Raw genomic sequence first — 24,825 nt, 5'->3', positions numbered from 1 at the left:
CTGGCTCCTTCTGGTGGAAGAGAAATTAACAGAACGAGTTCGCAATTGGATGTCCTCCTAGACTCACAGCTAAGATTGGATCAACACCTGGTAGCTGTAGCTAGGAGAAACTTTGCACAGGTTCAAATAGTGCACCAATTGTGAACCTACTTGGATCGAGGGGCTCTTTTGACGGTTACTCATGCCGTTATCACCTCACGGCTGGATTATTGCAATGTGCTCTACATAGGGCTACTCCTGAAGAGTGTTTGAAGACTACAGTTGGTCCAGAATGCAGCTGCGTGAGCTGTTGTGGGTGCACCCAGATACACCCAGACTACATCAATTATTTGCAAGCTGCGCTGGCTTCTTATCAATCTCCGGTCACAATTCAACATGTTGCTTATTACCTTTAAAGCTCTACATGGCTCAGGGCCAGAGTATCTTCGAAACCGCCTTCTACGACATTCCTCCTAGAGACCAGTAAGATCCCAGAGGGTTGGTCTTCTTCGGGTCCCGTCAGCTATACAGTGTCGGCTGGCGGGTCTGCAGGGGAAAGCTTTCTCTGTGTTTGTCCCGACTCTCTGGAATCAGCTACCTCCTGAAATCCGCATTACCCCCCTTATTGGCTTCTGGAAATTCATAAAGGCCTGGCTTTTCTGACAGGCCTGAGGCCATTGACCTCAGGAGAATGACTAGCAAGGTTGGCCCAGGAATGTATGGATGGCTGCAATTATTTTAAATTTAAATGTTTTTATACTGATTCATGTTTGTTTTTGTTGTGAGCCACCCTGAGTCTCTAGGGAGTTGGCGGCATAGAAAAACAAACAAACAAACAAACACATAATAAATAAATGAAATAATAACTATTCTACGCTTGGTCTCCGGTAATTTTCCAAGGCTCACAAAACCCACTTCTTTGAAATAAAACTCTATTGTTTCACACATGCATAATATTTTGCATAGCAAAGTCCATTAGCCAGGAAATAACACAGTGTATCTCAGGTCGGGCTCAAAACTCTGGGAAGTGTGCCAACATTCCAATCCTCTGCAACTTCTTAGATTACAAGGCAATCAATTAAAGCTTAAAATCAAAGGCTCACCGCAAGCTTCATTACAAACACACAGATGCAGTTTTCAGAACATCTTGGGAAGGCAAAACTCAGGATCTTAGCATATTTGTTCAGGAACGCCACAAGTTCTCAACCATACTTTGTCACAACGTTGTCAGACCACACCTTCCCTTTCCCAGCCACCCTTCTATATGTCTCCTGGAAGTGACATCACACACCACAAATCTACTACTTTAGTACCTTTTACTCTGGATTTCCTCTCGTCTTCTTGCCATCCTTCTATAGCGTAGATTAATCCAAAGACCATCTCCTGATAAATCTTCATGACTATCTGACAGACTAATTTCCCATTGTCACTTCAGCCCTCTGTCTCTCCCAAATTACTGTCTGCCTCACTCTTGATTTCAGCTTCCTCTGACAGCCTCCCTGGCCCAGAGTATCCTCAGGGGCCTGGCTCATTGTCCTCAAAATCAGGCATAGCCTGAGGTGCACAAGGATCATCCACAACAATTGAACTCTAATATAAAGATAATATAGTATTCTGCACAAGATTACAAAGCACAAAGCAAACAGTAGTTGACTTACAGCTTGAAGTAAGGTATCATAAACTGCATTCACATAATTGGCATCAATTCCACAATCTTCAATGGAATTATAAAGAGTTTCAGTATATTTCTGCAAATTGAAATAATAAACATGATAACCTTCTCTAATGTATTTTCAACTTGTGTTACAACTATAATTTTCGTAATAGTATTATTTTTTTAATGTTATAATTAAATGTTTAAAAGTTTACATTGAAAAAAGCAAAGCAGCAATATCATCATCATAGAACCTCAATTCAGCTTTGGCCAAAAATTGTGAAAAGACTGAAGAAGGGGAGTTATGTGTGTTTCTGGGAAGAATGGTCGTCCTAAATTAGCAGTAACAAGAAAGAACTCCTGCCATCTTGTCTGTATCACATACCTCAGATGATAGAGGGGATTCCAATGGACTCTTTTTTGATCAGCACTTTGAGGAGGCAGATCCCATTCTGGGAAGGGTTGCCTGATATAATCTAGTGCTGGGCCATGTAGGGCTTTAAGTGTAATGACCAGCATTTTGAATTTTGCCTGGAAATCTACAGCAATCTCAAAATGGGTATCACTTGCCATGGTGGAACTGAACAGTCAGTGCTACATTCTACATTTTGTACCAGCTATACAAAATTCAGGGTTGTCTCTAAAGACAGCCCCACATAAAGCATATTGCAGTAATCCAGGGGTCTCCAACCTTGGCAACTTTAAGACTTGTGGACTTCAACTCCCAGAATTCCTTAGCCAGCTTGCTTCTGGGATTCTGGGAGTTGAAGTCCACAATAATCTCACTTGATGTGTAAGTTACTAAAATGTGTAAGGTCCAGATAGGACTGCAACTGTTGCACTTCAGAAGCTGGGTGATCAGTTTCTGAAGTGCACCAGTTCAGGATGATGTCCTGCCAGTCAGAATTTCTACCTATTCTTTAAATAGGAAGTCTCCCAATTCTTCCACTAACTCCTTCAGTGTGATCATCTGGAAATAGGGTGGGAAACCGTGGCAAGATTAAGATTCTTGCCTCCTGAATAGATGCATACTGTAGCTCTGAAAATGCTAATCTTTCAACTAGTATTATGAATATATTTCATCTATTCCATCTATATTTCATCTATTTCATCTATCCCATCTATATTATGAATGTATCCCATCTATTCCATCTATATTTTCTTTTTGGAGTTCATACTTTTTTGTTTTCATTTATTTACAGATACAGTTTTAGTTTCATAATATTTACAAAATACTGTGGGGTACCTCTACTTAAGAACTTAATTTGTTCTGTGACCAGGTTCTTAAGTAGAAGCAATTTTTCCCATAGGAATCAATGTAAAAGCAAATAATGCATGCAAACCCATTAGGAAAGAAATAAAAGCTCGGAATATGGGTGGGAGGAGGAGGAGGGAGAAGAGGAGGAGGACAGTCGCTGCCAAAGGAAGAAGGTGAGGTGAGGGGAATAAAAAAAATCCAAAACTTTAAGGCTTAAAAAAAAGAAAGAGGCACTCTGAGGCGGCGAGGAGGAGCATGCGCCTCCAATACACCCGGCACGAGGCTTCCTCCTATACACTGCCTCCCATACACTGGCTGTTCCTGTTGCTACCTGCTGCCTCTTCCTTCCCATGCTGAAGGGCTCCCCTCTCCTCTCGCTTGCTTGCTTTGTAGCCGGCGCCTTTCCATCACTGTGGTGACTCCTCAGATGCCCAGAGTGAAGGGAGGGTTTCTTTCCTCTGGGCGCTGGTTTATTCCCTATCCAAGCACCCAGAGAAAGGAAAATGCTTCGCTCGCTCTGGACTGCCTAAACCTCCTTAAGTGCCACCAAAACGTTCCTCTGGCAGCCCAGATGACCAGGATTAAAGGGGGAATGGCAGGAAACTGGCCGGGCCTTTGTGCTGCTCTCACATTTCCTGGGAATTTTTTCCAGGCTCAGGTTCTTAAGTAGAAGCAAAAAAATCTTTAACACCCCGTTCTTATCTAGAAAAGGTCTTAAGTAGAGGCATTTTTAAGTAGAGGTACCACTGTATACATTTCCAAAAACACAAAGCTTCAATTGAGAAAATGACTTTGAAGCAATATAAAAACAATGCATTTCATAGTATTGGTTTCTTTAAAAAAAACATTTTTTCATAAAATCTATTCATCTTCTGTTTACGTATATTTGGTTTTAAACTGTCAAATTATTCATGAAGGCTACATTACTATTACTATAAGTCTTCTCATCGTTCCTATCACCTATGTCCTCCTATTTATGACCATATGAATGTAACCTGTTGATTATATCCTTACCATTTATATTAATATTGATTGTTTCCTGATTGCTTATTTGTACCCTACGACAATCATTAAGTGTTGTACCTCTTGATTCTAGACCAGTGGTTCCCAGCCTTTTTTTTGGCCATGCGCCACCTAAGCATCTCTAAATTCCTGAGGCCTCCCACCCAACATATAATTTTTATTATTCAAAAAGTGAACTACTCACTCGGAGGAAGCCTAAAAGGCTAATAATTAGGTTTAAACAAGGCTCCAATTGCCCCCATTAAAAATGAAATTGCCCCCCTGTTGGGCGTGGGCCCCATATTGGAAACCAGGGTTCTAGACAAATGTATCTTCTCTTTTATGTACACTAACAGCATATGCATCAAAGACAAAATCCTTGTGTGTCCAATCACATTTGGCCACTAAAGAATTCTATTCTATTCTATTCTATTCTTACTTTTATCTTAGTAAGGTTACCAGTATAATAATTACTGTTGGTAATTATTGTTTTTAATTCACAAACTGGACAAGAAAAGAAAAAGCAGTGAAAACATTGCCAATTTTACCTTAAATGCAGTGTTAACTTCTGGAAAAGAATCAAATGTTTTTGAATAAAAGTCATAGATTTCCTTCCAGTCTCCTGTCAATTTAGCTTTTTCTATGTCATCCCTAAGAAAGTCCAAAATGCAACATGTTATAAATTAATCTCTTATTGAATTTCTGTTCTATATATATTAAAATGATAATAAGCATTGTTTATATAACATTAATAAAAACAAAAACAACTCAAAGACATTTTTATTAATGCTGAATAACATAAAATAAGTTCCAAATAATTTGCTCAAAAACAAATGACCAGGAAGAACAAACAGAAATTGATTAGCTTAGTATTAAATAGCTGAGCAAACAGAATCTGAGTATAGATTTGAAGGATCATGATTAGCACTTTTCCTGCAAGATGCATAGCCAGAAAACTGTACATTGTTTATTGTGATTTATTGCTTCTAGGTAAGTACAGGCTGCAGCAAATATTGCAGGAAGATAAGTTCACTGAGCAAACACTAAAAATTGTTTGTCAATGAAGTTGAAGAATCTGGGAAACTTTTCCTATAAGATGATAGTGAACTCTTGGCTAACCTGAGAGCTTGAGATGGGGACAAAAAGAAAAAAAAACTTTCTAAGGTTAAGAAGTAAAGATGAAGATAAATGGACATGACCATGAAGTTATTATGAATTATAATACCTGCGATGTGTTTTTGCAGTTGCCTACAAATCTAACATAGATTTGCAGAAAATGTAAGCTTTTGAGGTTCTTAATTAAAAGGACTATAACAGAGAGAGAATGGATTTTCAAGCCAAACAAATGAACCTGTCAATAGAAAGCCACTCTTGATAAGAGAATCAAAGAAAGGAGCAGACCCAGTGGATTTAATTGACCAGAAATGTTTTTTTTTAAACAACAGTCAACAGAAACAAGATACAGTATGTAAATACATATTCTTCGTCCCTTAGGCTCCATAATAGTCTTTAGGCCTTTGCAGAAGACTGCAAGCTCCAGAAAAGGAATAAGCGACTCAGATGAACAGCAGCATCTCAAATAACAGCAACTGTAAAAGCCCTGAATAACAGAAGGGATACAACTGTTATCTGCAAAGGACAAATTGGAGAGAAATAATGGTTGACGTTTTCCTACTATGAAGATTTAAAAAATGAATGTTTGCTAAGATTAGCTGGCTTATGAAGCTTACTACAGTATCTTGTATGATGTTCGTCCATTGTGTTCGAAGGGGACCTTGACATCTAATGGGTTGTGGGCTGTATGTGATGCGTCAGCACATGGTAAGGCCTATAAGGGCACAAAATGTTCTATTACATGTTGGACAGACATGTGTGGGCCCCATTGTCACAGCATTTGCAGCTCTGGCTTTGCAGAGTGCTCGCTTCTTTCCTGCTATGAATGTTCTTCTGGCCTCAGATGTCTGGCAGCCTTGGTGGATCAGCATGTGCCATATTGGTCAATCTTGTGCCATAAGGAAATGCCATAAACTATCTTCTAGGGATGAGATTAAATAACTGTGAATATATTATACCAGGTATCCACACGAGAACAATAGATGATCACCCTGCTGATATGAGTCAGCAACCCAACATGATTGCTAAAAGACAGATGCAATTTTGATTGTGTCAACAGAAGTTTAGTTTGCAAACCACAGAAAGCCAATCTGTTCTAGTGATTAGCACCAGGCTATAAAGTGAGAGACAGTTATTTCAGGTCCTACTACAGCCATGAAAGCCAGATGGGTGATTTTGGACCCAATCTGTTTCTTGTTTTCAGGAAACTAAGGAGAAAAGTATATTTGGTATGTTTGCTGCCTTGAGTTATTTGAAAAACTAATAAAGGCAGGATACACATAAATAAATAGTTCTACTAGACAGCATTCTGTACTGATGAATCCTTATTTTGGGTTTCTGGGCATTCGTTTTTATAAAAGATTCAGAGGAAACAAAAAAGATGCAGAAGTTAAAAAGAATAAGAGGAAACTATATTTCACGAGAAGAAATTAAGGGAACTAGATATGTTTATCTTTGCAAAAAACCGACTTTCCAACATCTTTCTTCAGCACAAGTCTATAATGTATTTTAAAAAACCCTCTAGACCTAAGTGTAAAAGTAATAACTGGTTTAGTCAGAAATTTTACGTAACATTTTAAAAGTGAAATTCAATCCTCAAACAAGTGGGACTAGATGATAAAGGCATCTGAATAATAAAGAATCTATATTGGCATCAGGTAGCAAATGTGAGGCTAGGCCAAAAATACTCAGATGATGCAGAAATACTAAGAGGGGTCAGACAGGACTGTATTCTGTCATCCTATTGTTTAACTGAGTTGCCCCTAGGTTATGCTAAGGCTATAGTAGAATTGTGCATGGTTTGTCTGAGTTGTATGGTTTTAATAATGTGTTTTTAATATATTGGATTTGTGATACTGTATTCTGTTGTGAGCCGCTCCGAGTCCCCGAAGAGAGGCGGCATACAAATCTAATAAATAATAATAAATAATAATATCTACTCTGAGTCAATTTTCAACGAAGCACTGGAAAACATTGATGCTGGCCTCAAAGTAAATGGTGTTCAGATCAATAATTTAAGATATGCTGATGATACAGTTCTGCTTGCCAGTAGGCATGAAGGCCTTCGGCTCGTCATCAATAGTCTCAGAAATATCTGAAAAATATGGCTTGAAGTTTAACAACTCAGAAACCAAGATCATGGTTGTCAGCAAACAACCCATTAATTTACCACCAATAAATTCAGAAGGTACACCACTAGAAAAAGTTGAAAGGATCATGTGCCTCAGTTTTAATTTACATGAAAGCTCAGTGAAGTAAAGACAAGGATAGAGAAAGCGGAACAGCATTCTTTAAAATGAAAATGGTCTTCTGCAGTCATGATAGGCTCCAGGCACATTGATATCAATGTGTCAAGCAGTAGAAAAATTTGGCTTTGATGCTTTGGCAGGGCACCAATTAACTACCAGCCCCCCTCCCCCCGATTATGATAAGATAAAAATTGTTGCCCCAAATTTGTCTCCAATAGGACCTTCAGCTCCTCCTGGAGAGGCTAATTCTTTTGCCTCTCCACAGCCATTGTACACCCCCATAAGGCAAATATTAGAAGAACAATTAGACAAAGAGAGGGAGAATGTAGAAAAAAATATTGACATGCTTTCTGTTTGTCCAGTGCATGCCACGGGACAAGTAGGTCAGAATGGAGCTCAAGTAGTGGAATATTGCCCTTCGTCATATGCAATTTGACAAAAAAATTGACAATCGGAACTTAGAAAAGGAATTAGAGACATGGGGTTGGGAAGTACCTATGTGAAGGGAATGCTGAAAGCCACTATGAGAAATCATATCTTAGTACCTGAAGATTGGAAAACTACTTTTCGCATGTTGCTTACTGCAACGCAATATGTAGTTTGGGACAGCAAATTTAAACACCAACCTGCTGGGTGTGCCCTTCATTCAGAGGGGGAATTTCATTCCTGATCAATTGTATGGATCTGGGCCCTTTGCTCCAGTGGATGCCCAGATCCTTTTGCTGGCTGCTACTTTACAGGCATCTTCTGAATGTGAGTATAGGGCATTTGGAATGGTGCCTCATCAAGCTTACTCGAATATCAGGCAGAAAGCTACTGAGCCTGATTTTTATCAATAGACTTATAGCCTGATATCCTGATTTTTATCTATAGACTACAGGATGCCTGATGGAGGCAGATTGATAGTCCTGAGGCTCAGTAGGAATTGTTAATAAGGCTGGCAAAGGACAATGCTACTTCTGAATGTTGGAGGGCTATTATTGGTCTGGGAAAAAACTCCTGATTTGGCAGATATGATTAAAGCGTGTCAAGATATAGGAACAGTATCCTATCAAACCAATTTATTGACAAGCACTTTATCACAATGCAGCAAGTTCAAGGAAAGTGTTATAACTGGCAAACATGGTCATTTAAAAAGGGAATGTAGAACTGCAGTGGGGGGAGGGGGGGTATGTCTGCAGCATCTCGCTCCCCTTTCCATTAGAGATCAAAACCAAAACCAAAACCAAAATGCCCAATGTGTCAGAAGGGTTATCATTGGGGAATTCATTACAGGTCGGGAAATAGCCAATCCAAACAGAGACAACAAACCAACAATAGAAAATACTCCTGCAGCTGCAAAAGGTAGTGCTGGTATTGATTTGATACTGCAGGAGAAAGTGCTCACACTCACCTTAACATTAACACTGTTGTGTGTAATTTAGCAAAAACAATTAATGCTAGTTCTTCAGCTATTTCAGCAATTAACCATGAGCTGCAAGCTTTGAGAAAGGCTAGTTTACAAAGTCATGCTGCTATTGATTATTTGCTTTTGTGTCAACATTTAGGTTGTGAAAGTTTTGATATAATGTGTTGCTTCAGCCTTTCAAATGAGTCACGAACTATCCAGCACCAGCTCAATATTTTAAACAATTTGACCTCTGATTTGAAAATTGATATTTTAGGATCTTGATGGGAAAACCACAGGCTTATTGAGAAATGTCCTACAGTTTTTAGTCATTATTTGTGTTATTTTGATTGGGAAGTGATGCTTTGTTCAGCATCTTCCTTCCTTTTTCAAGATATGTATCACAGCTTTTTGCCCCAAATCTCCTCCCATGTTGCCTCAAGATCAGGTTTATGCCCTGTAAAAGCAATTGCAGGGATATTCTTTTCCTGATTATTAACCCCTCTTATGACAATGTATTGTCAAACAAAATAAAAAAGAGTGAGATATAAAGATGAAGGCCAAGTGAAAGTTGTGTGTAACAAATTGCCTACATCTAACGGGCCTCTCATGATTACATGATCTCACTCAGTTCACATAGCCAGGATGATTTATGACATTATTCCTGGCTGCTACGTGATCTCATCTAGGTTGTGTCAATAGGATATTCTTAAGTATTTTCTGGGAGAATTCACCAATAAAAATGTTCTATCTTTTGCTGTTTGAAAAACTGTATAAAAAGCAATAAAACACTGCGAAGGCAGCCAGACATCTTAGCATCCTGCAGTGCCTTTTCTCTAACTCCATCAGAAGAACATAATGGCTTAAAAACCTAAGGGACTGGTGTGACAAAATTCAGCAGCACTTTTTCATGCGGCAGTTGACAAAAATAGGATTGCCAACATGATCATCAATGTCCAATGACAGATATGGAAAAAGAAAAAGGAGGACGAGGATGAGTAGGAGAAGGAGAAGAATCAAAGTAATTTCTGCGATAATTGGTCTATTACTCACAAAGTCCTCACCAAGTAATAATAACAATAATTATCATAAGCAGACCATATACTGATAAGTTGAACTTAGCCGTATATCAAATATCTAGCAACACTGCTTACCAAAACTCTTTCAAAGTTTTTACTTGGATGAGACAGGAGGGTTCCAATGGGATTGAAACTTTCATTTCTACTGGAAGGATATCCACAGAGGTGCGCTGCTTTTGTCTGACACCAAGGCCAAGGGACTGCTCTTTCACTAATTTAAAAATAAAAGAGAAAAATGAAACAACCAAAAAAAAAATCAGTATTACAGGTAAAAAACACATGAAAGTAGCTATCCAAAACAGTATAACCTTGAGTAAATATTATTAATATATATATTTATTTTAAGTTGGAATTCTTATTTAAGACTTTAAAACTAGATTATGATGGGAAATAACCACATATTTTTACAAGTCATAAAATGTATTTTTTCTGCACCCATGTTGAATTTGAAGAAACAATGGCAGAAAAAAAGTTATAAAATTTATTTCAGATCCTGGAGAGATACTTAAGAGGGGGTGTTGTTTTAATCCTAGCCTCTAAACTACCTCATAATTCTTTTTCATTCCAGAGTTTCCTTGGAATGGGTTTAGAAATCTGCTGGGGAAGAAAACTAGCATTTTAACATAATAAACAGTCCATATGAACATATATTCTCAGTTAAAAAGCCATTACAAGAATAATACCATTTAACTAAAATAATATTTTCACAAATTATCTTATAAATATTCTAATAATTTTTATTGGCATTGCAGAAACCTCTTACCTAAGGAAGACAATGTGATTTAGAGTTTAGTTGTCTAGAGAGCTAATTGAACTATTTATATGTAAATAAGAACTAGAAGAGGGCAATACAGTGGTACCTCGAGATACGAGTTTAATTCGTTCCGGACCTGGGCTCTTAAGTCGAGCAGCTCTTATCTCGAACGACTTTTCCCCATAGGAATTAATGTAAATAATTTTAATTGGTTCCAGCCCTCAAAAAACTCACAGTTAGTCTAAATTATGCAGAAAGACATGTTTTTAATGAAGAAATGTACATGTACATATAAATGAATAATGAAGTTTCTTTCACTTAACTTGTAAACTTTTTTTAACTTTTAAATTTACATACTGTATGTTCAACTTCTCTGCCACCCAATCCTGTAGGACAGAGGTCCCCAACCCTTTTTGCACCAGGGACCGGCTTTAAGCGATCAAGAGAGGAATGGGTGAATGAATGGACGGAGGGTGGGAAGGAAGGAAGGAAAGAGGGAAGGGACAGGAACAGAGGAAGGAAGCAAGGAAACTTATGAAAGGGGAGAGTAAGAGAGGAATGAGTGAAGGGAGGGAGGGAGGGAAGAAGGTGGGAAGGAGAAAGAAAAGAAGAAATAGAGGAAGGGAAGGTAAAAGAGAGAAAGAAAAAGAGCAAGAAGAAAGAAAGAAAGAAAGAAAGAAAGAAAGAAAGAAAGAAAGAAAGAAAGGGGGAAGGGACAGGAACAGAGGAAGGAAGCAAGGAAACTTATGAAAGGGGAGAGTAAGAGAGGAATGAGTGAAGGGAGGGAGGGAGGGAAGAAGGTGGGAAGGAGAAAGAAAAGAAGAAATAGAGGAAGGGAAGGTAAAAGAGAGAAAGAAAAAGAGCAAGAAAGAAAGAAAGAAAGAAAGAAAGAAAGAAAGGGGGAAGGGACAGGAACAGAGGAAGGAAGCAAGGAAACTTATGAAAGGGGAGAGTAAGAGAGGAAGGACTGAAGGAAGGGAGGGAGGGAAGAAGGTAGGAAGGAGAAAGAAAAGAAGAAATAGAGGAAGGGAAGGTAAAAGAGAGAAAGAAAAAGAGCAAGAAAGAAAGAAAGAAAGAAAGAAAGGGGGAAGGGACAGGAACAGAGGAAGGAAGCAAGGAAACTTATGAAAGGGGAGAGTAAGAGAGGAATGAGTGAAGGGAGGGAGGGAAGAAGGTGGGAAGGAGAAAGAAAAGAAGAAATAGAGGAAGGGAAGGTAAAAGAGAGAAAGAAAAAGAGCAAGAAAGAAAGAAAGAAAGAAAGGGGGAAGGGACAGGAACAGAGGAAGGAAGCAAGGAAACTTATGAAAGGGGAGAGTAAGAGAGGAAGGACTGAAGGAAGGGAGGGAGGGAAGAAGGTAGGAAGGAGAAAGAAAAGAAGAAATAGAGGAAGGGAAGGTAAAAGAGAGAAAGAAAAAGAGCAAGAAAGAAAGAAAGAAAGAAAGAAAGAAAGAAAGAAAGAAAGAAAGAAAGGGGGAAGGGACAGGAACAGAGGAAGGAAGCAAGGAAACTTATGAAAGGGGAGAGTAAGAGAGGAAGGACTGAAGGAAGGGAGGGAGGGAAGAAGGTAGGAAGGAGAAAGAAAAGAAGAAATAGAGGAAGGGAAGGTAAAAGAGGGAAAGAAAAAGAGCAAGAAAGAAAGAAAGAAAGAAAGAAAGAAAGAAAGGGGGAAGGGACAGGAACAGAGGAAGGAAGCAAGGAAACTTATGAAAGGGGAGAGTAAGAGAGGAAGGACTGAAGGAAGGGAGGGAGGGAAGAAGGTAGGAAGGAGAAAGAAAAGAAGAAATAGAGGAAGGGAAGGTAAAAGAGAGAAAGAAAAAGAGCAAGAAAGAAAGAAAGAAAGAAAGAAAGGGGGAAGGGACAGGAACAGAGGAAGGAAGCAAGGAAACTTATGAAAGGGGAGAGTAAGAGAGGAATGAGTGAAGGGAGGGAGGGAGGGAAGAAGGTGGGAAGGAGAAAAAAGAAGAAATAGAGGAAGGGAAGGTAAAAGAGAGAAAGAAAAAGAGCAAGAAAGAAAGAAAGAAAGAAAGAAAGGGGGAAGGGACAGGAACAGAGGAAGGAAGCAAGGAAACTTATGAAAGGGGAGAGTAAGAGAGGAAGGACTGAAGGAAGGGAGGGAGGGAAGAAGGTAGGAAGGAGAAAGAAAAGAAGAAATAGAGGAAGGGAAGGTAAGAGAAAGAAAAAGAGCAAGAAAGAAAGAAAGGGGGAAGGGACAGGAACAGAGGAAGGAAGCAAGGAAACTTATGAAAGGGGAGAGTAAGAGAGGTTGGACTGAAGGAAGGGAGGGAAGGAAGAAGGTAGGAAGGAGAAAGAAAAGAAGAAATAGAGGAAGGGAAGGTAAAAGAGAGAAAGAAAAAGAGCAAGAAAGAAAGCAAGAAAGAGAATGAAAGAGAAATAAAAAGCCTCCCCTTAAAACCTTAAGACGAGACAGTCTTGGGGGGGGGGGCGAAACGCCTCTGCAGTCCTGGAATAGGTCACTCGCTTCATACCGGTCCCTCCGTCCCACCCCATCCTGAACTCCGGCGGGTGTAAGAAGCCGGGAGGTAATCGCCCCGTTAGCCAGATGCGTTTGGAGAGGGCAGAGGGCTTCATCTATCAATCTATCAAATTAAACCCAATCAGAGGTGCCTATTCGAGAATCCTAACTACGCTCTCCCTCCCTCCTCATAGATTCAAAGCCTTCCCAGACCTTTTTCCATCACGTGCGGCCGGCCACCCTCGCGCAAGCTAACCCAGTTCTGAAAATGCGCCGTAGCCTCGGATTGCAAAACACGCACACGATCGGGGGAGGGGGGGATCCAGATCTCTCCCTCTCTTTCTCCTTCACGATCGATCCCTGGAACTTATGAAAGGGGAGAGTAAGAGAGGAATGAGTGAAGGGAGGGAGGGAGGGTAGAAGGTGGGAAGGAGAAAGAAAAGAAGAAATAGAGGAAGGGAAGGTAAAAGAGAGAAAGAAAAAGAGCAAGAAAGAAAGCAAGAAAGCAAGAAAGCAAGAAAGCAAGAAAGAAAGAAAGCAAGAAAGAAAGCAAGAAAGAAAGAAAGAAAGAAAGAAAGAAAGAAAGAAAGAAAGAAAGGGGGAAGGCACAGGAACAGAGGAAGGAAGCAAGGAAACTTATGAAAGGGGAGAGTAAGAGAGGAAGGACTGAAGGAATGGAGGGAGGGAAGAAGGTAGGAAGGAGAAAGAAAAGAAGAAATAGAGGAAGGGAAGGTAAAAGAGAGAAAGAAAAAGAGCAAGAAAGAAAGCAAGAAAGAGAATGAAAGAGAAATAAAAAGCCTCCCCTTAAAACCTTAAGACGAGACAGTCTTGGGGGGGGGGGGGCGAAACGCCTCTGCAGTCCTGGAATAGGTCACTCGCTTCATACCGGTCCCTCCGTCCCACCCATCCCGAACTCCGGCGGGTGTAAGAAGCCGGGAGGTAATCGCCCCGTTAGCCAGATGCGTTTGGAGAGGGCAGAGGGCTTCATCTATCAATCTATCAAATTAAACCCAATCAGAGGTGCCTATTCGAGAATCCTAACTACGCTCTCCCTCCCTCCTCATAGATTCAAAGCCTTCCCAGACCTTTTTCCATCACGTGCGGCCGGCCACCGTCGCGCAAGCTAACCCAGTCCTGAAAATGCGCCATAGCCTCGGATTGCAAAACACGCACACGATCGGGGGAGGGGGGGATCCAGATCTCTCCCTCTCTTTCTCGTTCACGATTGATCCCTGGAACTTATGAAAGGGGAGAGTAAGAGAGGAATGAGTGAAGGGAGGGAGGGAGGGTAGAAGGTGGGAAGGAGAAAGAAAAGAAAAAATAGAGGAAGGGAAGGTAAAAGAGAGAAAGAAAAAGAGCAAGAAAGAAAGCAAGAAAGCAAGAAAGCAAGAAAGCAAGCAAGCAAGCAAGCAAGCAAGAAAGAAAGAAAGAAAGAAAGAAAGAGGGAAGGGACAGGAACAGAGGAAGGAAGCAAGGAAACTTATGAAAGGGGAGAGTAAGAGAGGAAGGACTGAAGGAAGGGAGGGAGGGAAGAAGGTAGGACGGAGAAAGAAAAGAAGAAATAGAGGAAGGGAAGGTAAAAGAGAGAAAGAAAAAGAGCAAGAAAGAAAGCAAGAGAATGAAAGAGAAATAAAAAGCCTCCCCTTAAAACCTTAAGACGAGACAGTCTTGGGGGGGGGCGAAACGCCTCTGCAGTCCTGGAATAGGTCACTCGCTTCATACCGGTCCCTCCGTCCCACCCCATCCCGAACTCCGGCGGGTGTAAGAAGCCGGGAGGTAATCGCCCCGTTAGCCAGATGCGTTTGGAGAGGGCAGAGGGCTTCATCTATCAATCTATCAAATTAAACCCAATCAGAGGTGCCTATTCGAGAATCCTAACTACGCTCTCCCTCCCTCCTCATAGATTCAAAGCCTTCCCAGACCTTTTTCCATCACGTGCGGCCGGCCACCCTCGCGCAAGCTAACCCAGTTCTGAAAATGCGCCGTAGCCTCGGATTGCAAAACACGCACACGATCGGGGGAGGGGGGGATCCAGATCTCTCCCTCTCTTTCTCCTTCACGATCGATCCCTGGAAGCCCCCGAGCCCCCCAGGCCGGCTGTGACGTTTTAAAACACGCGCGCTGCTTCGCAGCTCTCTGCTGAATCCGGAACGCTAACTTCCGCGTTCGGATTCAGCAGACAGCTGCGAAGCAGCGCGCGTGTTTTAAAAGGTTGCAGCCGGCCTGGGGGGCTCGGGGGGAAGCCCCCGAGCCCCCCAGGCCGGCTGTGACGTTTTAAAACGCGCGCGCCGCTTCGCAGCTCTCTGCTGAATCCGGAACGCTAACTTCCGCGTTCGGATTCAGCAGACAGCTGCGAAGCAGCGCGCGTGTTTTAAAACGTGGCAGCCGGCCTGGGGGGCTCGGGGGGAAGCCCCCGAGCCCCCCAGGCCGGCTGTGACGTTTTAAAGACAGCTCCTTGGCGCTCGTATCCCGAATGTGAGCTCGGGAGGCGAACAAAAATGTCGCTCCCCTCCCAGCTCTTATCTCGAGTAGCTCGTAAGTAGAGCTGCTCGTATGTCGAGGTTCCACTGTAATATGCAACTTCCTCCAATTTTAAACTAGTCAGAATTCCTTATAGAATTCAAAGTCAGGAAAATTTAATTTCTGTAGAATTTGAGATCAAGCTGAATCCAGTTTTGATCATGCCATGTTTTCAAGGAATAAAGCTAAAAGTTCTTCAAATTCAGATGTATGGAATACACACTTCAGATTCTAAACATAATAAAACAAAATGCTTTAGAAATAGCTGAAGAGACATACAAGAGTTGCAAAATGCCAAATCTGATGTAATATAGGTTTCTCAACTAACAAATATGTGAACACAATAATAAAACTCTATTTCCTTAGAGAGGGGCGACATATAAATCCAATCAATCAATCAACCAACCAACCAATCAATTAATAACGGCAGAATTCCATACTGGAAATAATACATTTTCAACATAAAAATGGAATGCGTGAAATCTCTAATTAACACCCAAGAATGTTTGTTTCTTCATGTCAAAAACATCATAACTAAAATGAGGCATACGACATAATGTAACATTTAAAATATAATTCTACAGCCTCTCTGAAAAATATGTGCTGTTACATTCTGGCATCTCCTGGACAGCTAGCTACTCCTTTCAATCCAGAAGCATCCGTAGCATAGTGAGATACACATTTCTACCTGTGACACCCAATAATGAGCAAACCATTGAACCACATTTTAAATATACAATTTGATTGTTAAAAGCATTATTAGCTCCAATAATTCCAGAAAATGATATTACAAGATGACAAGTGATAGATTGGGATCAATCACATATACCTGTCCAAGCTAGCTACTAAATTTTCAGTGCTTATCAGTTGTAAGGTTTCAAGACATGGCTCTGGATTTCTAGAGTCCTTTATAATTAATATTATTAATTAGACTTGTACCCCACCCTTCTCCAAGGACTCGGGGCAGTAATGCTAACTGAAAGACTGCAAAAAGATGGAGATGGGTTAAGAAGGTGGGAAAAATAAATATTTGTATATATACAATGTAAAAACCCATTATACCAAACAGTGTTCCCTCTAATTTTTTTGGGGGGTGGGCGGAAAAGTATAGTGTCTGAGCGGCAGTCCCTTCGGGACTGGGCGGCACTCTTTCTCTCTCACTCTTTCCCTCTCGGCTTCTGGGCAGGTTTGAAAAATTCTGAGTTGATTATGATTTTTAAGTGAGCCATTGCTCACTGCTCAGCTTAGAGGGAACTATGATACCAAATAGAGTCTGTACAAGGTAATCCTTTATTCACAGCTGTAATGGACAGGAATTTCTGTTATAAGGTGTGGTGGTTATAATTTGAGTTGAACCTGATTTTATGTTGTTAAGTGAATCCAGATTCCCCAGTGTGCATTCTGTTCTTGAAATCAACAAAAAAGGCTGCAAACCACAATGACAACACCATAGGATGCTGCAACAGGTCATATATGCAAGTCTGTTGCCAGATGCCTGAATTATAATCATGTGATCATGGGGATGATGTGATGCCCATAAGTGTGAGTACATGCCATAAATCACTTTTTCCAAGGACAACTTAACTTTGAATGTTATAAATGGTCATAAATCGCGCACTACCTGTAACTAACTCTGATGATTTGACTTTTATACATTACTGATAAAAACAACTAATGTACCTGGAAAACTGATAAAATACAAGATGATTGGAGGACAGCTATCTTTAAAAAGCAGATTTTGTGTAGTGAAAACTCAACTGTCGTTTTTTCTAATTCTCTTTACAAATAGGAAAATTGTATGCTTAATTCCTGCCATTAACTTTGTGATACGCTCATATACACTGTTTAAATTACTTGTAACTTATAATAAACTTTAAGACCCATTTTCTCCTACATTCCTTAAGAGATTCTGAGAGAATTCATTTTATTATAAATGCATGGTCTTGACAGGCAATTTGGATGTGTGTATGGAGTATGTATAGGAAGGCCCAAATATTCAACCTCAAATATAGAATTCAGATCATTTCTATTCTGCAGTTAAAGTTAGATATCCATATGAATGAAGCATGTTTCACAATGTCATGATGCAATTCTGCTCTTTCATACTTGCTTTGATTATTACATTTTACTTCACATATTTAGCCTGTGAAGCTAACATGCCTATTTAATAAAATTTTAAATTTTTTATAATGAGGGTGTGTAAAGGATAAGAATCAGAAACCACTTTATAAATGGGCTATAAAATAATAAAATATAAATATAAAATAAAATACTACAAAGTTCCAACATTTGGCATATTCTTATGTTTGTTTGTTTGCTTATTCATTCATAATTCTTCTGTTTATAAAGATAGATTCAACTCCAGTTATTCTTATATGTAATTTTAAAAAGATTTTTCTAAACATACCGTAATTATAAAATCTTTCTTGCAATCAAAGTTTTATAAAATCTTTGGAAGAACAAATACTGTTTGAAAACAATTAAGCAGGTGGCAGGTTACTATTATTACTATTCATTAACTTACATGTGCAAATTGAATACCATCTGTGTTAAATTCATTCCAATTACTGCATCCTACAATCCCTACTGAGCTATTATAACTGTACTTACTAGAAGATTGTTTCTTACTGTGCTGTGTCATCTTAATATTTCACACAAAGACAGTTCTACAAAAAGTATTGAAAGCATTGTCATAAAACAAATAAAAAGAACATCTTCAAATACCAAGTACCCCCTTCAGCTAGAAATGACTAAAAATTAAATATTTTATTTTCTCACCATTTTTTATATCAGTAATAACTAATTGTTCAGGTGAATTTTCATTTACAGAATCTTCTTTCTTTTGGCTGATAGTTGAAATGAAATTGCTGAAAGGAGAAATATCATTTTTGTGTCCTCTCTCTGTTCCCTGAAAATAAACAAAGTGCTTGATGATGTACTTTGACAAGGTTCTTGTTCATAGAATACTTTTCTTATGAGCCATGCAGTGGCAATGGTTTATAAAAAAGGAATACATTAAAAACTTTCATATTTAAAAGCAATACAACTTGGAATACAATACAGAAAAAAATATCCATATTTCATTGATGAACGAGAATTCAAATGTAAGTCAATATTTATGCTACATATTTAATGTTGATTGATTTCAAAATGAATGTGGAGCCAGGGCTGTGTTGTTACTGCACATACTAGAATGCATGATGAAATTGTTTTAAAGTTAATGTGAAATGACGTGTAGAAGAGACTAATTTTAATTTTATTACTCTAAGAAATAAATGTAAGCTGCTGGGAGATCTCGATTAGAATGGCATATAAAAATCCACTAAATGAAATAATGAATGATAGAAAAGCAGAGTCACACACTACCTGCCAAAAAGATGTATACATTTTAAAACAACATTTTTCAGAGTTTCTCATGTAATGGTTTGATAGCAAAAATAATGGAAAAACAATAATAGGTTGCTCTGTCTACAGCCTTTTGAGAATAAATGTTAAAACTGTGAAGGACAAACACAAAGACTGTATAAATATACATTATTATTTTCACACACATTCTAACATCCATCAACACATTTATCACATTAATTTTCCACTTCTCTCATTTCTCATACCATGTTATCTTTTCATATGGAACACCATACAGGTAGTAGTCAATTTACAAGAGTTTGTTTAGTGATCATTCGAAGTTACAATGGTATTGAAAAAAGTGACATGATAATTTTTGTTCACATTTATGACTGTTGCAGCAACCCCATGGTTACGTGATTCAAATTCAGATGCTTGGCAAATGAACCATATTTATGAAGTTTGCAGTATCCTGGGATACTGGTCACCTTTTGCAATCTTTTGACAAGCAAAGTCAATGGGCTATGCATTCTTCCCATCTTTCCTTCCTGATCTCCAATCTTTGTAAGCAATAATCCTGATTCCCTATCTTCTAGTCCTGTCGATGAGGTGTGTGTGTGTGTGTGTGTGTGTGTGTGTGTGTTGCAGAGTTAATGAAACTGGTAGACTGTAGTTGTATTCAAACTGCAAGGGCAAAGGATTGCTGGACATCATAAACAGATGCTATACTAAAAAGGAAAACAATGACATGAAAATTCCTCTAAGCATATTTCCAAGCATACTATATTTGACACAGTTCCCTTGCTTATACAATCTAGCTTTGTTGTGTGTCATATTTCTTTGGTGCAAAATATAGAAAATCGTGGAGACTTAAGTAATCTAGAAAGTAGATAATATATTTCTTGCACCAATTTCTATGCATTTGGCAGTCTTTATCAGATTATGGTATTCAAATTATCCCCATCCTCTGATACTATCTGACCTAGAAATCTAGTTGTTGGGTTCTTTACATGGCCCCCAGGAGCACTCTACAAGCCTCCCAAATCCTCTGCAAATGTTGTTTTTTCAAAAACGGGGCAATTTTTCGCAAAAGCTTTAGGAGGCCAAAAATGGCTGTATTTGCTGCATAAGACGCACTAACCCTTCGACCCTTTTTAGGTGCGTCTTATACTCCAAAATATGGTATATCAATAGTGACTACCAAAATAACATGGAAAATACATAATATGGTGTAACAAATGTCTCACATGAACTAGTTGTGTTGTCTTTTCAAAGCTGGCCCTTAGAATTTTACATTGACCACATTCAAAGAATGTTCTTTTTTACATGTATTTTAGGTTTAATGGTCTATATTAGTCTCTGATATTTAATTTTGATACCTGAATTTGGAATGGTGCATTTACCATGTTTTCCCGAAAATAAGACTCTGTTTTATATTTTTTGAACCCTGAAATAAACGCTTGGCTTTAATTACCATGCACTCAAAAGCCCAATTGGGCTTATTATCAGGGGAGTAACTTTGTCACTGAATTAGTTATAAGTCAACTGAATTATCTCAACTTAAATTATATTTTAATGTTACCAAAAGTTTTAACAAACAAGGTAAGCCTAAGAAAAAGTAATATAGAATAGAAAAAGAATGAAAAAGACAGAAATCAGAAAATCTATACTTCTGTCTTCATTTTTTAAATTTTTTAAATACAGTATAATTGATTCAGTGTTAGTTAGAAATATTAGTTCATCTGTGGATGTTCAGTACTTGATGAAATAATAGCTAGTGATTCTCTTTCTCTGCTGCCTTTCCAGACAGCAAACTAAGTATTTTTCTGAAAGAAAAGCTTAAAGTAAAAAGCAGTTCACAAATGAAGCTAGGAAAAAAGGAAGATAGTTGTTTTAAATATTCAACCTCACACATGAACTAATACAGCCATTGAAATATAAAGGTTTTTACTTTTATTTCTGTGCTGTTGGAACTGGCAAATACAGTTTGCAAATACATCATGCAGTGATTGCCATGCATTTTTACTTTCCACTTATAACTACTTGTTCTTAGTAATATAGCATCAAGGTACTGATAATTGAAGACTTTTTCCATTATACTATGCCTGTAATATTCAGCACAATGAATTGAGTATGAGTAACTATGACACTGTTAGTAAAGATCTCTACTTCAAATAATTTTATCTTTGTGTTTTTTTAATCATTTAACATTGGATATAGGATGAATGCTTTTCCCCACTATAGTATAAATGTTTTTTTCCACTGTGGAGATGCTTATGTAATATTTTTTTAAAAAGTAACAGCAAGTACCTTTCTTCCAACAGCAAGTACAATATTCCTTGAATATCATTGCTTGTTTTTTTTCTTTTTCTGTGTACCCTAAATGTAGGTTTTTGAAACCTATGTATTTAATACTATAATATATATAAGACTTATTCTTTTATATAGAATATAATGTAATAGAATAGAATTCTTTATTGGCCAAGTGTGATTGAACACACAAGAAATTTGTCTTTGGTGCATATGCTGTCAGATAATATATTTGTCAAGAATCATGAGGTATAACACTTAATTATTGTCACAGGGTACAAATAAGTAATCAGGAAACTATCAATATTAATATAAATCATAAGGATACAAGCGATAGAGAAGCGATGGAGGAAGAGTAGGTCTGAATCTGATCGAACACTTGTAAGAGCTTTTATTAAGACTTACAAAGTGGCGCTCAAGGCGGCAAGATGCGCGTACCATGCCGCCTTGATTGCATCAGCGGAATCCCGCCTAGCCGCTCTGTTTAGGGTGACCCGGATAAGACGGAGTGGCTGTGGGTTTTGCCTCCCAAGGACAATCCCACCTGTCCATCCATTACCCTGGGGGGGGAACTATTGACCCCCTCGGAGAGGGTCCGCAACTTGGGCGTCCTCCTTGATCCACAGCTCACATTAGAAAACCATCTCTCAGCTGTGGCGAGGGGGGCGTTTGCCCAGGTTCGCCTGGTGCACCAGTTGCGGCCCTATCTGGACCGGGACTCATTCCTCACAGTCACTCATGCCCTCATCACCTCAAGGTTCGACTACTGTAATGCTCTCTACATGGGGCTACCTCTGAAAAGTGTTCGGAAACTTCAGATCGTGCAGAATGCAGCTGCGAGAGCAGTCATGGGCTTACCTAAGTATGCCCATATTTCACCATCACTCCGCAGTCTGCATTGGCTGCCGATCAGTTTCCGGTCACAATTCAAAGTGTTGGTTATGACCTTTAAAGCCCTTCATGGCATTGGACCAGAATATCTCCGAGACCGCCTCCTGCCGCACGAATCCCAGCGACCGATTAGGTCCCACAGAGTGGGCCTTCTCCGGGTCCCATCAATTAAACAATGTCGGTTGGCGGGCCCCAGGGGAAGAGCCTTCTCTGTGGCGGCACCGGCCCTCTGGAACCAGCTCCCCCCGGAGATTAGAACTGCCCCTACTCTTCCTGCCTTCCGTAAACTCCTTAAAACCCACCTTTGCCGTCAGGCATGGGGGAACTGAAACATCTCCCCCTGGGCATGTTTAATTTATACATGGTATGCTTGTGTGCGTGTCTGTTAGTATATGGGTTTTTTAAAAAAATCTTCAAATATTTTAAATTTAGTCGGATTATTTATGATTTGTTCCACTTGTTGTGAGCCGCCTCGAGTCTTCGGAAAGGGGCGGCATACAAATCCAAATAATAAATAAATAAATAATAAAAGCAACAAGTTACAGTCACACAGTCATAAGTGGAGGAGATGGGTGATAGGAATGATGGGAAGACTAATAATAATAGTAATGCAGTCTTACTGAATAGTTGGACAGTGGTGTGTGTGTGTACGCGCGTGTGTGTAATGTTGAATACTTAGGTTTCTATTCCTTTCTACTTCTGTTATATACCGTAATCAAGACAGTGAGCACTAAAATGTGGCAAGGATGCCATAAATGTCCAATGGATATTTTACATCATAACTAATACAGATTTGTTGATTATCACTTTAATTCATAGCAAACAGTTCCAATTCCTCATTCTTCTTGTAACAGTTACTCATAAAATGTAATCATATAAAAATAAAACTTATTTAAATTAATCTGAAGGAGCAAATATAGCTGAGAAATTAAAGTTATATGATAAGATTACTTTTATTATATCAATTAAATTAGAATATTTTAAATTATACATGTACTGTATACTATATGTGTTTATAACAATCTTGCCCTGATATGATAAGTATGCAAAGTACTTGTCCCGAGATTCAACAGTTATAAGGAAACTCCTGGCTTGCTTTTCCAAAATATTTCTTACTATAATTTTTAATTTTATTAACCATTTTTTGATTATGGTGAAATATAGCTTTTGAAAGGTAGCACAGATGCTTGGTGTCAGAGAGCAGTTGTGGAGATGAAACAAAGTAATCTGGAGCTCTATTCCTTCTCAAAATAAGACTACAATGTCTTATTGACATTTTCCAAGCAAAAATACAACTGCAAATCCTGTAAGCAGGAAAAATACACTTCTAAATCCAAGCCTCAATTAGCAGTTGCCTCAGTGATACTTTGAATACTTCCTATTTCTTCTCAGAATAAATTACCGGTAATGGAAGTGGAAATAGGCAGGAGTTAACAATGTATCCCTCCAATTTTCTATTTCAGCTGTAACTAGGCAGCTATTGTAAGAAAGGAAATAGTTGGGCAAGAGACTAGTTGACTTCTAAAAATTATTTTTAGAAATGCAGGTATTTTTAAATTTGTACTATTTGCTGATTTGTATTCTTTGCTTTTATCCTGATTATTCCAGGGAGAAAAAAAAATCACAAATGGGAATTGTTTTCTATATTTTCAAATGTAACAGTAATTTGGTACTGTTATTTCTCATATCCTCAGCTGAACTGTTTTGTCTCTAAATGACCCTTAATTTAGTACATGAGTTTATCCAGAAGAGCGGGAGGGGGCTAGAAATCAGAACAAGTGACTATGGTAGAAAATAACAGCCTATGTTCAACTTTTTTTAAAAGCGGTAATAATTCCCCTGCTGTTTTTCATGACAGGCATGCACCTTCCCATGGGAAGTAAACAAATATACTATCAGACTAATACATGATGCAACACACAGTAGTTCCAGAAGCTAGTTTCCTATTCTTGCATAACCTTCTGCCCTCTGCATTAAAACAACAAAAAGCAAGTTCAGAAAGGACACTGATTTGTTAATGGGCTAGATTAATTTTGAAGGAAACAATGTGGATTGAACTGATCCTTAATACCATAAAATTTGAGAACTATCACTAGCCTGGTACTCTCCTTGGTGACTTGCGGATGATAGTTCTCAACTCACAAATCTGGAAGACACCAGGTTGCAAAAGAAGACATAAATTATAAGGTATTTGTGTAAATATTTGTTTTATAGCAGTCTTCTATGTTTGGTTGCTCAGTGGCTAAGACACTGAGCATGTTGATCAAAAGGTCGGCAGTTCAGCTCTTCAAATCCCTAGTGCCATGTAATGGGGTGAGGTTCCATTACTTGTCTCAGCTTTTGCCAAGCACATAAAGAATGCAAGTAGAAAAATAGGGACCACCTTTGGTGGGAAGTTAACAACATTACTTGTACCTTTGGCATTTAGTCATCCTAGCCATATGATCACAGATACATCTTTGGATAGTGCTGACTCTCTTCAGCTTTGAAACGGAGATGAGCACCACCCCCTAGAGCCGGGAACGATTAGCACATATATACAAGGGGAACATACATACATACATATATACATTAATTAATTAATTCATTCATTCATTTGGATTTGTATTCCGCCCCTCTCTGAGGACTTTATGTTTGGTACTACCGGTATAAACTAATTTAGACAAACTTGTGTAATCGGGTTACATTTATTTGTTGGAAAAGTGATGGAAATCATTGTGTACTTTGCATCAGGTCTAAACAGGTGCTTATTTAATATCCAAGACTTGTTTGATGGTCAGGGAAGGGCGGCATAGAAATCTAATAAATAAA

At 38.8% G+C, this 24,825-nt stretch overlaps 1 protein-coding gene across 2 annotated transcripts in view; it reads right to left on the bottom strand.

The window, feature by feature from the left end:
* HECTD2 (HECT domain E3 ubiquitin protein ligase 2) overlaps nt 1-24,825 on the bottom strand; it is a 74,052-nt gene that overhangs the window by 47,499 nt on the left and 1,728 nt on the right. For both annotated transcript variants that reach the window (XM_070752357.1, XM_070752358.1), the window contains exons 2-5: nt 18,247-18,376; nt 9,797-9,932; nt 4,442-4,544; nt 1,638-1,727 (exon numbers count right to left, since the gene is read on the bottom strand). In XM_070752357.1, the coding sequence (XP_070608458.1) occupies nt 1,638-1,727; nt 4,442-4,544; nt 9,797-9,932; nt 18,247-18,376 (459 nt within the window). The remainder of the gene's footprint in view (nt 1-1,637; nt 1,728-4,441; nt 4,545-9,796; nt 9,933-18,246; nt 18,377-24,825) is intronic.

This window comes from Erythrolamprus reginae, chromosome 5 (genome assembly GCF_031021105.1).
Source record: "Erythrolamprus reginae isolate rEryReg1 chromosome 5, rEryReg1.hap1, whole genome shotgun sequence".
Lineage (NCBI taxonomy): Eukaryota > Metazoa > Chordata > Lepidosauria > Squamata > Dipsadidae > Erythrolamprus > Erythrolamprus reginae.
The sequence above is the reverse complement of the archived record's forward strand: the minus strand, read 5'-3'. Positions and strand labels throughout refer to the sequence as shown.